Here is a 12,400-nt window from a genome sequence, read left to right as displayed (position 1 = left end):
ATTTTTATTTATTGAGATTTTGCTTAATCACACCGATTTCGCTCCTCAAAATCGTAGATTCTAATGCAGAGGATATGTATGGTGGTACTTACGAACATGAAGATTCATCTCCTTCATGGGACGAAGAATTGAGGCTTTTGCCCCTCATATATTAAATTGCCAAGTCTATTTGTTTAGAAGGGATGAATGTAACATTATTCGTTATGGTTTGGGGGATATTGTGGTGATGTGAAATTTAGATATTTTATACTGTTAATTAGATTTAATGACAACCTATTTTATTTTATTTACTGTAAAGATACACCATATTTTTAAGTGCACGTACTCATTTATCGATGTATTATTGATGTATGAGGAAAAGGATGAAAAGCTCCTTGTCTCTGTGAGCTTTGACCAGCTTTCGTTTGAAAGAAGAGAACGAAAAACAATGACAGCAAAAGGAAAGGGGAGAGAGAGGCTTTTTCATTGGTAGGTCGGCACTAAATCAAGTTTCTAATTTTTTTATTAATAGACAAAAAAATGAATGGATAGAGAAAGAGGGTGGAAAGAGATAAAGTGAGACCAGTTTGTCAGCCGATTACATAAAGATTATGTATGCCGGTTCTACGTGGCATTTCTAAGTTACCTAACTAAAGCAAATACTAATAGTTGGGTGAAAGATCTTTTAATGTTTTGCAGTATAATTTTTTTTTTAATGAAAAATTTTATTTATCATTTTTTTTCATTATCCTCTAACCTTCCTTAATATATTATTAAATGATTAGTCTACACGTCAAATATAATAAATTATTTCTAACCATTAATAAAAAGATAATAATAATAAAAAAAATGTTAGATATCATTATTCTTATTAAAAAATACTTCAACCACATAAAAATTTTATAAAATTAAACTCACTAATTTTACATGACTTCATAATAAAAATAATTTTATAATCTGACATATCATATCAAGTTATGTCAGATATTTAAAAATTTATTTTTATAAAATTTCTTTATAATTATAACATTACTTCTATTATATATTCTGTCTTCGCTGATAAGTACTTGGAAAAACAATTAATGAATTTGGCAATATATTGAATTCTAGACAAACTAGAGAAGTCCCATTTCATCGAGAAGCGTTTTCATGTACTGAATGCAGAAATATAGACTGTAAAATGACTTGAGACCACTTTTAACATATTTACACGTTTTTTCTTTAATGGTTAATTTCGTTATTAATATTATTTAATACAGCAACGCATTTTCGTAATCAAAGCGTTCAGTGGCATGAGATTTCAACGAATCCAACCGGAAGTTGCCAACAAGTTGCCACTCGTTTATTTATTAATCGGACAACGACACATGAATACCAACTGGTCAATGCATGCCTACTTGTCCTTGTTTTGACTTATCTTCAATTTTAGATTAATCAAACACTGGTTGTCCGTCAAGAAGTTGCTGGTCTCGTTTTTTCTTTCTTTTTGTATTTGTTTTTTTCTTTTCCGCTAGTGTACGTCTTATCTGTATGATCAGAATTGTATACACTTGTTCTTCAATGGTGTTCAGTTTACCCTCTTCCGCATCATCTTCTTCTTCTTCTTCTTCTTCCACTTCTAGATGGTCTCACCATGTATTCTTGAGTTTTAGAGGAATAGATACTCGCAATACTTTTACTGCCCATCTATATGATGCTCTATGTCGAAGAGGAATCAATACCTACATAGATGAGAAAGACCTCGAAAGAGGAGAGTCCATTTCACCTAAACTTCTCAAAGTCATTGAGGAGTCAATGATTTCCATTATTGTATTATCTCCAAACTATGCATCATCCACATGGTGCTTGGAGGAGTTAACAAAGATCCTTGAATGTAAGGAAACAAAAAAACAAATTGTTTTACCAGTATTTTATCATGTAGATCCATCAGAAATACGAAATCAAAAAGGAAGATTTGGAGAAGCATTGACTAGACATCAAGAGAGGTTCAAAGAGAACACGAAGGTGCAGAGGTGGAAGACAACCCTACAAGAGGTTGCCAATTTGGCAGGAGAACACTTGGAAAACGGGTAAGTAATTATTAACTCTTTTGCTCATAGAGAGTAGAGTTTTTCTCGAAACGAGATTCTAATCTAAAAAAATATTATGTTTTCTTTGAAGCATGTGATCTTTGAATGACATGTTAATTTTTTTCATGTTAGGCTCGTAACAAATCAGATATTACAACTTAAGATTTTTGTTTCGCAAGTAGGAAGTTCCAAATCCATTATTTTCTAGGCATCCACATATAGGAGAAGGGCACCAATTAGCTAACAGAACCTTCATCACACTTGAAGCAATAAATGATCTGAAAAAAAATCAAACAACTATATCATGTTTTTAATGTAAACACCCTACAAACAAACAAGCATGTACACAAACCCCAATCTTCAATCGACATGCCTTCCTTGTTTGTTGTCCTTATCTTTGATCAACTTGGTAATATTGTTATTATGTTTCTCTGCATTGGTTTGATTCATGTCATGCTTTGTGTAGATTATATATCTCTACATTTCTTGTGCTAGATTGGTTATGGTCTGTGCATCCATGCAAATGCAATAATGGATGCTTGACACATGACCGACTTGTAACTAGTGAAACTCTATATCTTTTTATGTGAAAAATGTGACTCATTGAATGTTCTTTTTCCTTGTATTTGCAGGAATGAATCTGAATTTATTCATAAAATTATTCAATGGGTGGACTCAAAAATAGTTACATTTACCTTCCTAAACATTGCTGAGTATCCAGTTGGATTAGAGTCTAGTGTAAAAGAGTTGAAAACTCTTTTAGGAATTGGAAGGAATGATATTACTCTCATGATAGGGATTTATGGAATTGGTGGAATTGGTAAAACAACTATCGCCAAAGCAGTCTATAACTCGATTGCATATCAATTTGAAGCTAGATGTTTTCTAGAAAATGTTAGAGAGATTTCAAGTCGAGAGGATGGTTTGGTCAAACTGCAAGATAAACTTCATTCTGAGCTCTTTGGAGACTCTAGAAGTTTTAATGTTGGCAGTGTTGGAGGTATTAATGTTATAAAGCATAGTCTTTGCTCCAAAAGGATACTTCTAATTCTTGATGATGTGAATGAGTTGCTCCACCTAAAAGAATTAGCTGGAGATCATAATTGGTTCGGTCCAGGAAGTAGAATAATAATAACAACAAGAGATCAACATCTATTAACTTATCATAAGGTTGATTCAATGTATGAAGTGTCGGGATTGGATGACAACCAAGCTATTCAGCTATTTAGTTGGCATGCATTCAAAAGAGACAATCCACTTGAAAGTTACGTGGAACTCACAAAATGTATAATTGGTTATGCTAAGGGCCTTCCACTTGCTCTTATAGTGCTTGGTTCATATCTGCATGATAGAAGTATACAAGAATGGAAAAGTGCATTGGAAAAGTATGAAAGAAATATTAATAAGCAAATTTATGAAATACTTAAAATAAGCTATGATGGGTTGGATGATAATGAAAAGGATATTTTCCTTGACATTGCATGTTTCTTCAAGGGGAAGCATGTTAAATATGTATTGGAAATACTAGACCATTGTGGTTTTTCATCAACTATTGGCATCACAAGGCTTAAAGAAAAGTGTCTCATAAATATTGGCAGATCTTATCAGAATGTGGAGATGCATGACTTACTGCAAGAAATGGGTAAAGAAATTGTTCGACAAGAATCTCCTAAAAAAGTTGGCAAACGTAGCAGATTGTGGTTTCATGAAGATGTTCGCTATGTATTAGAAGAAAATATGGTAAGATCAAACTTAGAAAAAAAAAAAAAAAAACATTGATTTTACATTTTTTTTTCTATTCACAAATGAAACCTCCTAGAAAAGTGTTGAAGTACTTAATTCGTTGGTGCATGTGTGTCTATGTATGATTATATTTTCTTTTCTGTCCCAAAATATAACTCAATGCAACTCTGTTGTTTTAAGTTTTGGTAGTTTTCTATATGGAAAATGATTAACCACAATTCTTTTACAACTCTAAATTAAATCAAAAATAATTTTCTAAAATTAAATTATAATATTATTTTATTAAAGTGGCATGTTTGATTTGGTTGATTGCTGTAAAAGAATTGTAAAAAGTATATCATGACCCTTTTTATATACATGCTTCAGTCAATAGTTTAAGCTTAATTTGTTTTAGTTTCTTTGTGTTTCCATGATTTTAGCAAGTGGTAAAAAAGGAAGAGCTTTTGTTGGGATACTTATGCCTTTGTCTTTCCAGGGAACAAACAAAATTGAAGGGATTTTGTTAGATTTTCCAGGAGGCCATGACATGATATGCTTGCATTCTGAGGCATTTATGAAGATGAAGAAGCTTCGATTGTTTATAAATCATAATGCACAATTTTTTGCAGGACCTACTCATCTCTCTAATGAATTAAGAGTGCTTGATTGGTCTAAATATCCTTCATCATTTTTGCCTTCTAATTTTCATGGAAACAAGCTCACTATATTTGGAATGCCTTATAGCCTGATCAAGGAGTTAGGCGACCTAAAACCCAAGGTACCCTTATTATTTTCAATATTTCTTTCTTTAAAACTATGCAATTGTATTTCATTCAAGCTAATAGATTTATTTTATTTAATTTGGACAGAACTTGACAGATATGGATTTATCTCATTGTAAATTCTTAACAAAAATTCCTGATCTTTCAAGTAGCCCAAATTTAAAGCAGTTGAATCTCCAATGCTGTGAGAATTTAGTTGAGGTTCATCATTCTATTGGATTCCTTGATAAGCTTTCGGTTCTTCTCGTTAATGGATGCTGCAAGCTTAGGATTTTTCCGAAAAGATTCAAGTTGAGATCTCTATATTTGCTTGAAGTTTATGATTGCTCAAGTCTTGAGGACTTTCCCGAGATTGAGTGTGAAATGGAATTTTTATATGGTATATGTCTTGAAGGCACTGGTATAAAAGAGCTACCTGTATCAATTGAGAACCTCACTGAACTTAAACAATTAGATCTAGACGACACTGGTATAAAAGAGCTACCTTCATCAATTGGGAACCTTACTAAGCTGGAAGTCCTATCTCTAAACGACACTTGTATAAAAGAGTTACCTTCATCAATTGGGAACCTCAGTGAACTTGAGAAGTTATATCTAAACGGCACTGTTATAAAAGAGCTACCTTCATCATTTGGGAACCTCGCTAAACTTGAAGCCTTGTATCTAAATGGCTCGAGTATTGAAGAACTACCTTCCTCGTTTGGAAACCTTACTCAGCTTCGATATTTATATGCAAGAGGCTGCAAAAACCTTGTGCATCTCCCATCTACCATAGATCGGTTGCAAAATCTACGTTTTTTCCAACTCGACGGTGGTTCACAACCAATAAACATTGGAAAGATCGAGGAGGATGGTAAACAATCCCCGCCATCTGTTGTTTCTACAGGCGAATATGAAATTGCATCAAGTGCAGAATTGACTCCGACAAATTCAAGCCTTTTCAATGATGGTTCCTCCTCAAGCACGAATGGAGCATTGCTAGTTTTAAGTCTTCAATTCTGTTGCTTATCAGAATCAAATTTCTTCACGGATGCTAATTACTTTCCCAATTTGGTTGAGTTAGATCTAACTGGGAGTGATATTGTTATCTTTCCTCAAAGCGACAGATTTGCTGTGTTGCGACACCTTTGTTTGAATAATTGCAAGCAACTTGAAAAAATTCTCCAGCTTCCATTGAGTATAGAAAAGGTTGAAGCTCGTGGATGCACGTCATTGGAAAGTTTTGCACAACTATCTGAAATTCTTTTTAAAAACAATGGAAGGGATTTTAATTTCCTAAAGATTGACTTGTACGGATGCCATAAACTGCTTGTGAATATGAGGATTACTTCATGGGAAGAGGTACGTCTCTTTTCCTCTCTTACTTTTCAACGTGGTTGTGCGTGTTACCTTTGTTTATAACTTGTATTTCTGAATTTTTTTTTTTATTTTTTATATTGGTATAACAGAGACATCCTAAAGAACAAAATTGGGCATACCCTTTTAAAGCAAGAAGTATGGGCATTATATTTCCAGGAAAGAGGATTCCAAGCTGGTTCAGGTATAGCAAGGAGGCCCATGATAGTAATTCATGTGAAATAGATATTAATAGGACGCATTATTCGGATGACATAGATGAAATTGTTTTCTGTGTTGTTATTGGATTTAGATTTGGGATCAACCTAGAAATGGAGAAGACTGCAGTTTGTGTTAGAATCCATGATGGATGGCATTGGAATATGTTATTTATTCAATATATAATATTTGATTGGACGGACTCAGACCATTTATGGATGGCATTCTGTCCGCTGACTTACCGTAAAGCTTCAAGGTTTAGATTTGAATGTGATTCAGAGCTCGTGGTCTTTAGAAGTGTTGGGGTCCATTTGGTAAAGAAGCACGAAGAGAACGCAAGAGATCATGCAGGTTTGCTCCACGAAGATGATGGTGCCCATTTTGAAGCATCCAATGAATAAATTGAAAGTTCAGTAGATTTTAATGGATGGTAAGAGGCGTTATGAATATGGTTCCCACCAGGAATCCAATTGGTACCCTCAACAAAAGAGGCATTTCTCAACCATGGGCATCAGCATAACGGAATTAGAGAATGACAGATGAGAATCCATAGGAAGATTTGGATTTAGAGCTTAAAATTGGGTTGTAATTAAAAGGTGCAATCTTCAGTTTTCTTTGCTGTTTCGCTGCCTTCTTAGCAACTAGACTGGAGACAGGGAGATGCATGACTATGAGCTTGAAAAGATGAAATCCCGCCTGAACCAAACAAATTGCTCTCCCTGCTACCAAACAATTGTTCTTGTGTAATTTTATGGCTGTAAGCCTGTAAGTATGTATGAAGAATCTGCAGATGTGAAGCTGTCACTGCGACTTGCTTCAAATGCTGACGGAGAAGGTATCTCTTTTCATGTGGAATTTTGTTCATTGGTTATTTCATCTGCACAATTTTCTCACTCCAACCAAACAGACCCATGACTGTTTGTGCACATGAAATGAATGCTCTCTATCAGAAATGATAGAGACTTGAAATTCTGTGTACAAACAGACCTTTAAATTTGAAAAAACTATTAAGAGACTTTCCATCTTTTATTTTTCGTCTCTTGGTCTTCTTCTTTAGGTTTCCATCTTTTTGGTTTTCTACTCCCCAGTCCCCTTCTCAGTCATCTCCCTGCCTCTTGAATTACATTAAGATATGTGAATAAGATTTGTGTGTAAACCTAACACTTCTCGTTAGTAAAAGATTCAAGTTCCATGCATTTCCTCCATTGAATATTATGATGTAGTGGTTGTAACACTCCAAGAGAGACTCAAGTCACATCTAGGCCTATACTTAAAAGCTTAATTTGGGTTGCCCATCACTTTCTTTTGTTGCTCTGCAGTTATGGCTCCCGAGTGTACTTCTTTCTCTTCTCCTTTGAATTGAAATAAAGATTGACTGACCTGAGTCCTGAAACTTCAACCACTCTGACGAAAAGAGACTGCTGCATTTTCTTGCATCCTTCGTTTGCTCGGTATGGTGGTGGGTAGTGGTATGGTGCTCCATATGCAATGGGATGTTCGACAGCACAGGCTAGATTTTAACGACTCCCATGCTTTATTATTTGGTTTCAAATTTCCCCTTTCGGTTTGCTTGAAGTTCATTCGGTGTTCTTGCAAATGGTCTCTCTGATTCTCATTTTCTTTCTATTTTTTGATAGGAGATTCTAATTTTCTTTCTTAAGTCTAAACTCCTTGATTTTCTGAGATGATTTCTTCAAGCATTTGCTGATTTTAAGTAGTCTTCTTGTGTTTAATCTTGGGAATCTTCTTGCAGATTGTTTTTTTTTTCTGGGCTTGTGCAATTGTCGGTAACAAAGGAGGAGCTTGATTTTCTGCAGCATTTATTGCGTATCATCAGCCTATCAGGTTGGCAAGAATTGATGAGATCATTGGCAGATTTGAGAGTGAAAGGGTTTCATTTGAAAGGTAATATTTGTGAGGCCCTGTAAAAAGGCCCAGCCCTTGTAAAATAAAGAGGAGGAAAGGGGAAAAAAAAAAAAAAATCATGGAAGGCCCAAACCTTCGGCCCAAGGCTTGGAGGCACAGCTCCTCTATCCCCAATATGATGCCGTTTCGACTATAAGATATAAAATCCTTTCCTTCCCTCTTTTTTCTCCTTCACTTTTATCCCTCCTCACTGTCTGCACCTCCCCCTTCCCATTACTCCCTGCATGCATCTCTCTCTCTCTCTCTCTCTCTCTCTGAGTCTCGGACTCCATCCCAAACACCTTGTCCCCGCCGCCCATCCCTCACTGTCTCTCTCTCTTCCCTCCCTTATCTTTTCTCTCTATTTTTCGCGCTATGCCATAGCTTCTTAGAGGCCTGCCAGGTCCTTCCCGCCACCTTTAGTTCCATTGCTGGTGCCAATAGCTCTGTCTTTCCTCCTCGTTCGTGTCTGTATTTGCTTTCTTTCCCCAAATTCGTTCTCACTCTCCCCTCAGTCTTCCCTACACGTTGTGCCGTCATACTTGACCGCCAACATCAAGTCCTCTTTTTTCCTCCCGATCCCGATATCCCTCCCTCAGATCTCCCTTCTCTCTCTCTCTCTCTCTCCCCTCTATGGACAATGCTAGAGCCGGCCGTAGTTTCTATGTGTTTTTCCACGTCTTTTTTAAGTTATCTTTTACATAGATTTTTTTTATATATTTTTAAAAAATAAAATAAATTTAAAACATCATTAAAATTATTTTCTTAATAAGAAAGTAAAAAAAAAAAAATTATTAAAAAATACTTCATTAATTACAAAGTATGATTTTTTATTTTACTTATTGATTAAAGAAATATTTTTTAATAATATTTTGAGTTTTTATTTTTATTTTTTTAAAATATTTAAAATTGTTAAAAAAATTTATATAAGAAAAAACATGCTAGAATCCAATGGAGCCCTCAGCAATGACTCTAGCATTATTCCTTCTCTATCTCTCTCTATCTTCCCTCTCTTGTTCTTTATCGTTCTCTCTTAGGGCTCCACTGTCGTCGCAAATTTGCCACCCACGTCGTCAACCACTGCAACACGCACACACTGCCATAGAACCCCACCTCTGGCTCACTCCGCCACCCACTTACCCTCTCTCTTACTCTCTTGGAAAGCTTGGTTCTTTAGGGTTTTGAAAATCTTAGTCGCAACCGTCATCCCTACCATGTTGCACCACCGACATCGCCTCGAGCTCGTCTCTCTTAGATCCTCTCTCTCACTTCGCTCCCTTTTACTTCCTTTTGTTTTTTGGTTGCCATGAGCACCAGCATTGCCATCCACTGCGCCTCAAGCATGTCACTAGAGCTCCTTCGCCCTTCCCTCGTCCTTACCCTTGCCTCAAACATGCTCCCCATCTCTCTTCCCCTCTTTGTGAGTCACTATTGTGACCCTAGCTCTACTAACCACCACCATCACCTCCTCATATCTCCCAACCCCCACCACCTCCCACTACCTCTGCACATCTTTCCATCCCTGTCACACACCATGTCTCACTTCCCTCTCTGGCCCGTAGCACCCTCTCCTTAAGAGTTTAGATTTTTTACCACCCAACCTCGCCATCCCTTCCCCCACGACTATTGTCTCAGCCTCATGAACATACCATAGGTTAATAATCATAATTGCTGCTTTTCAAAGTAGCAAAGCAATTTCACAAACTACCCACACCTTCGAACTCACTGTTCCGAAACAACCCACTTGTGTGGCCTTCAAGTCACCTGTTAACAAGAACACTCTTGACCAGTAGCAGAACTGGCTCCAATCATCTAGAAAATACACCTTCGCACTATAAGTGATCCTTGGACTAGCTTTTAAAATAACTGTCGTCGAAAAATTTTGAAATTGTGTATCGTGCTGTTTGGTTATGAATTTGTGTGGTGGCTGAGGGCCTATGTGAAGCGTTGGGATGGAAACTATATTTTGGTTGAGAATTTGTGTGGTGGTTGAGGGCCCTCTAAAGTGTTGGGACTGAAACTTTTAGTTTGTTGTAATGTCGGGATTGGTTGTGCTGTTAAAATATTTTGTATTTCTTTTAATAAATATTGATGTTGCTATGACATTCACTTATTAACTCTTGCATTATAATTTATACCGTTGATAATTTCATCATTAAATTCTGATTATGTTTGTGTATAAGCTAAAATTTGTAAAACTGTTGGTTTTTGTGTCAAACGTTTTTTGCGGCTGCATGTGTATCACGACCCCAAGCCGAGATGAAGTATTATCTTGGTAGAGCTCTTATGGTCACTCGAGAGTGTGTAAAACTGAGTGACATCTCCTGGGTAGTCGCTTGGCGACAAGGGGTTTGGACGAGATGATAATGCTCTCGGGTTAACTCCATTGCCACTCTGTTGTTAGAGGCTAGAGGAAGTTTGATCATGTACATGCTAGGCGCAAAGCAATGCATCACTTGTTATGAAGGCACGTGCATGGTCGTTACCTATGGTGTGACGAAGGAAGACAAAGTTTGCGGATGGTCCATAGGGGAGATTATGGTGCATACATTAATAAAATGATTGTATGGATTATATGTGGATCAAGACCCCAAGCCGATATAGGGCATTACCTCGATGGAGCTCCACTGATCACTTGAGAGCATGTAGAACTAAGTGACATCCTATGGGTTGTTGTTGGGTGAAAACGGGCTTGGGCGAGACGATAACGCTCTCTAATCAACTCTGTTGCCTCTCTGCTAGAGGAGGCTAGAGGATGCCTGGTCGTTTACATGCCGGGCACAGACTTGGGCATAACTTATTATGAAGTTACATACCCACTCATTACTTGTGGTGTGACGAAGGGAGCCAGAGTGTGCGAATAATCTATAGAGAATACTATGGTGCATACCTTAATCAAATGGATGTTTTCAAAATTAAAAATATGATTTTTGGTTGCTTAGTGTAACGCCCCAATGGAATGTCCAAATCATATGACCTATACTTCAAAAGGACTAGCCAATGATACAACTGGAGCCCCATTGGAATCTTATAAAGAGTAAAAATTTCTCATTCTCAAGCAATGTGAGGCTCTATACACCACCTACCCTTATCTTTATCATATGGGATATCACAATCTTCCTCCCTTAAATTCCCGACATCCTCTTCATCCACGTAGGTGGCACGACTCAAGTACTACATTTCTGGTTGTGATAGACTTGGATACCATTTATAACGTCCCAATGGAAAGCTCAAACCACATTACCTATACTTCAAAAGGACTAGTCAATATTAGAGCTCCATTAGAACCTTTAAAGAGCAAGAACTTTTTATTTCTAAGTAATGTGGGACTCATACGCCACATACTTTTATTCTTACCATATGGAGTATCACAATTAGTGTCTTGTGTGATAAATGGGTATATACTTGAATCTAGTAAATTGCAAACATTTATAATTCTCTGAAATTTCCTATTTGCTTAATTTCAAATTTTTCCACTTGCATGTATTTTGAGAATTAGACTCAATTTTCTTTATTGAGATTTTGCAAAATCTCATTGTGGTATCCCTACCTGCAGTTCTGTGGAGCGTAACCATAGACTTTGATGCAGAGGATGAATATGAGTATGGAGGTCTGGCCTCGCCTGAGGAATGAAGATTGGGGTATTTTCCCATTTTTGTTTTTAAGTGTTCTTTATTGGTTTGATGGAATTTGGATGACTATAATATTTTCTCGTCTATGTTTGATGAATTTGGACTTATCGATTATTTGGAAGGTGACGTTTTAAATTTTTTGGTACTATTAGAATTAATGACTGCCCTATTTATTTTTTCATTGCAAATTAACTGCACACTCTTGTATTGCATGCATGCACACACTTTGTTGTCACAATGCGCTAGGGGTGGATGTCTTGAGTAGCTAACATCCCGGAGTCACGACTTCCAACGAAACATAAGTGGGGGTCGAGGGCAGCACAATATATTTTTGCTCTTGAACCATTCTTGGAAATTTGTAATTGAAATTGGAAGGTAACTTTATGTTCCTTAATTGCATGGCATTATAAAATGCCGATGTTTGTTCTCCCTCTTGATGTTTGTTCTCCCTCGTGTAGCCGTTGATCTTAGTATTACTATCTATATGTATTTTGTTGATAAATTATGGTCATCTTACATAGGCATTGACACCATTAAAGAAGTTTGAGAAATTGTTCATTTATTATTATTTTAAAAAAAATGGTTATGATGCAAACAAATATTTCTAACCTAGGAGCTCCACCGAGATAATGTTTCATTTCGACTTGGGATCATGATACGCACAAACCCCACATAAAAATGAAACATTAATTTTATTGGTGTGCACACCATGTTCTCCCCTATATGAACCATCTACACAGCCTGGCTCTCTCTGTCA

General features: G+C 36.5%; 1 protein-coding gene across 2 annotated transcripts; it reads left to right on the top strand.

Moving 5' to 3' along the window:
• Positions 1-1,453: 1,453 nt before the first annotated feature.
• On the top strand, positions 1,454-11,808 carry LOC109011464 (disease resistance protein RUN1-like). 2 transcript variants are annotated; one of them, XM_018992687.2, is made up of 8 exons: positions 1,454-2,048; positions 2,681-3,788; positions 4,267-4,548; positions 4,640-5,893; positions 6,001-6,092; positions 6,201-6,941; positions 7,426-8,011; positions 11,568-11,808. In XM_018992687.2, exons 1-6 carry the CDS (start codon positions 1,510-1,512, stop codon positions 6,505-6,507), a joined length of 3,582 nt encoding a protein of 1,193 aa, XP_018848232.2. In that variant the 5' UTR covers positions 1,454-1,509; the 3' UTR covers positions 6,508-6,941; positions 7,426-8,011; positions 11,568-11,808. The 2 variants fall into 2 exon arrangements, with proteins under 2 accessions (XP_018848232.2, XP_018848229.2); XM_018992684.2 differs by having other exon boundaries at positions 6,001-6,941.
• Positions 11,809-12,400: the final 592 nt, after the last annotated feature.

This window comes from Juglans regia, chromosome 9, assembly GCF_001411555.2.
Source record: "Juglans regia cultivar Chandler chromosome 9, Walnut 2.0, whole genome shotgun sequence".
NCBI classification, from domain to species: Eukaryota; Viridiplantae; Streptophyta; class Magnoliopsida; order Fagales; family Juglandaceae; genus Juglans; species Juglans regia.
This window is presented reverse-complemented; position numbering and strand designations above follow the sequence as displayed.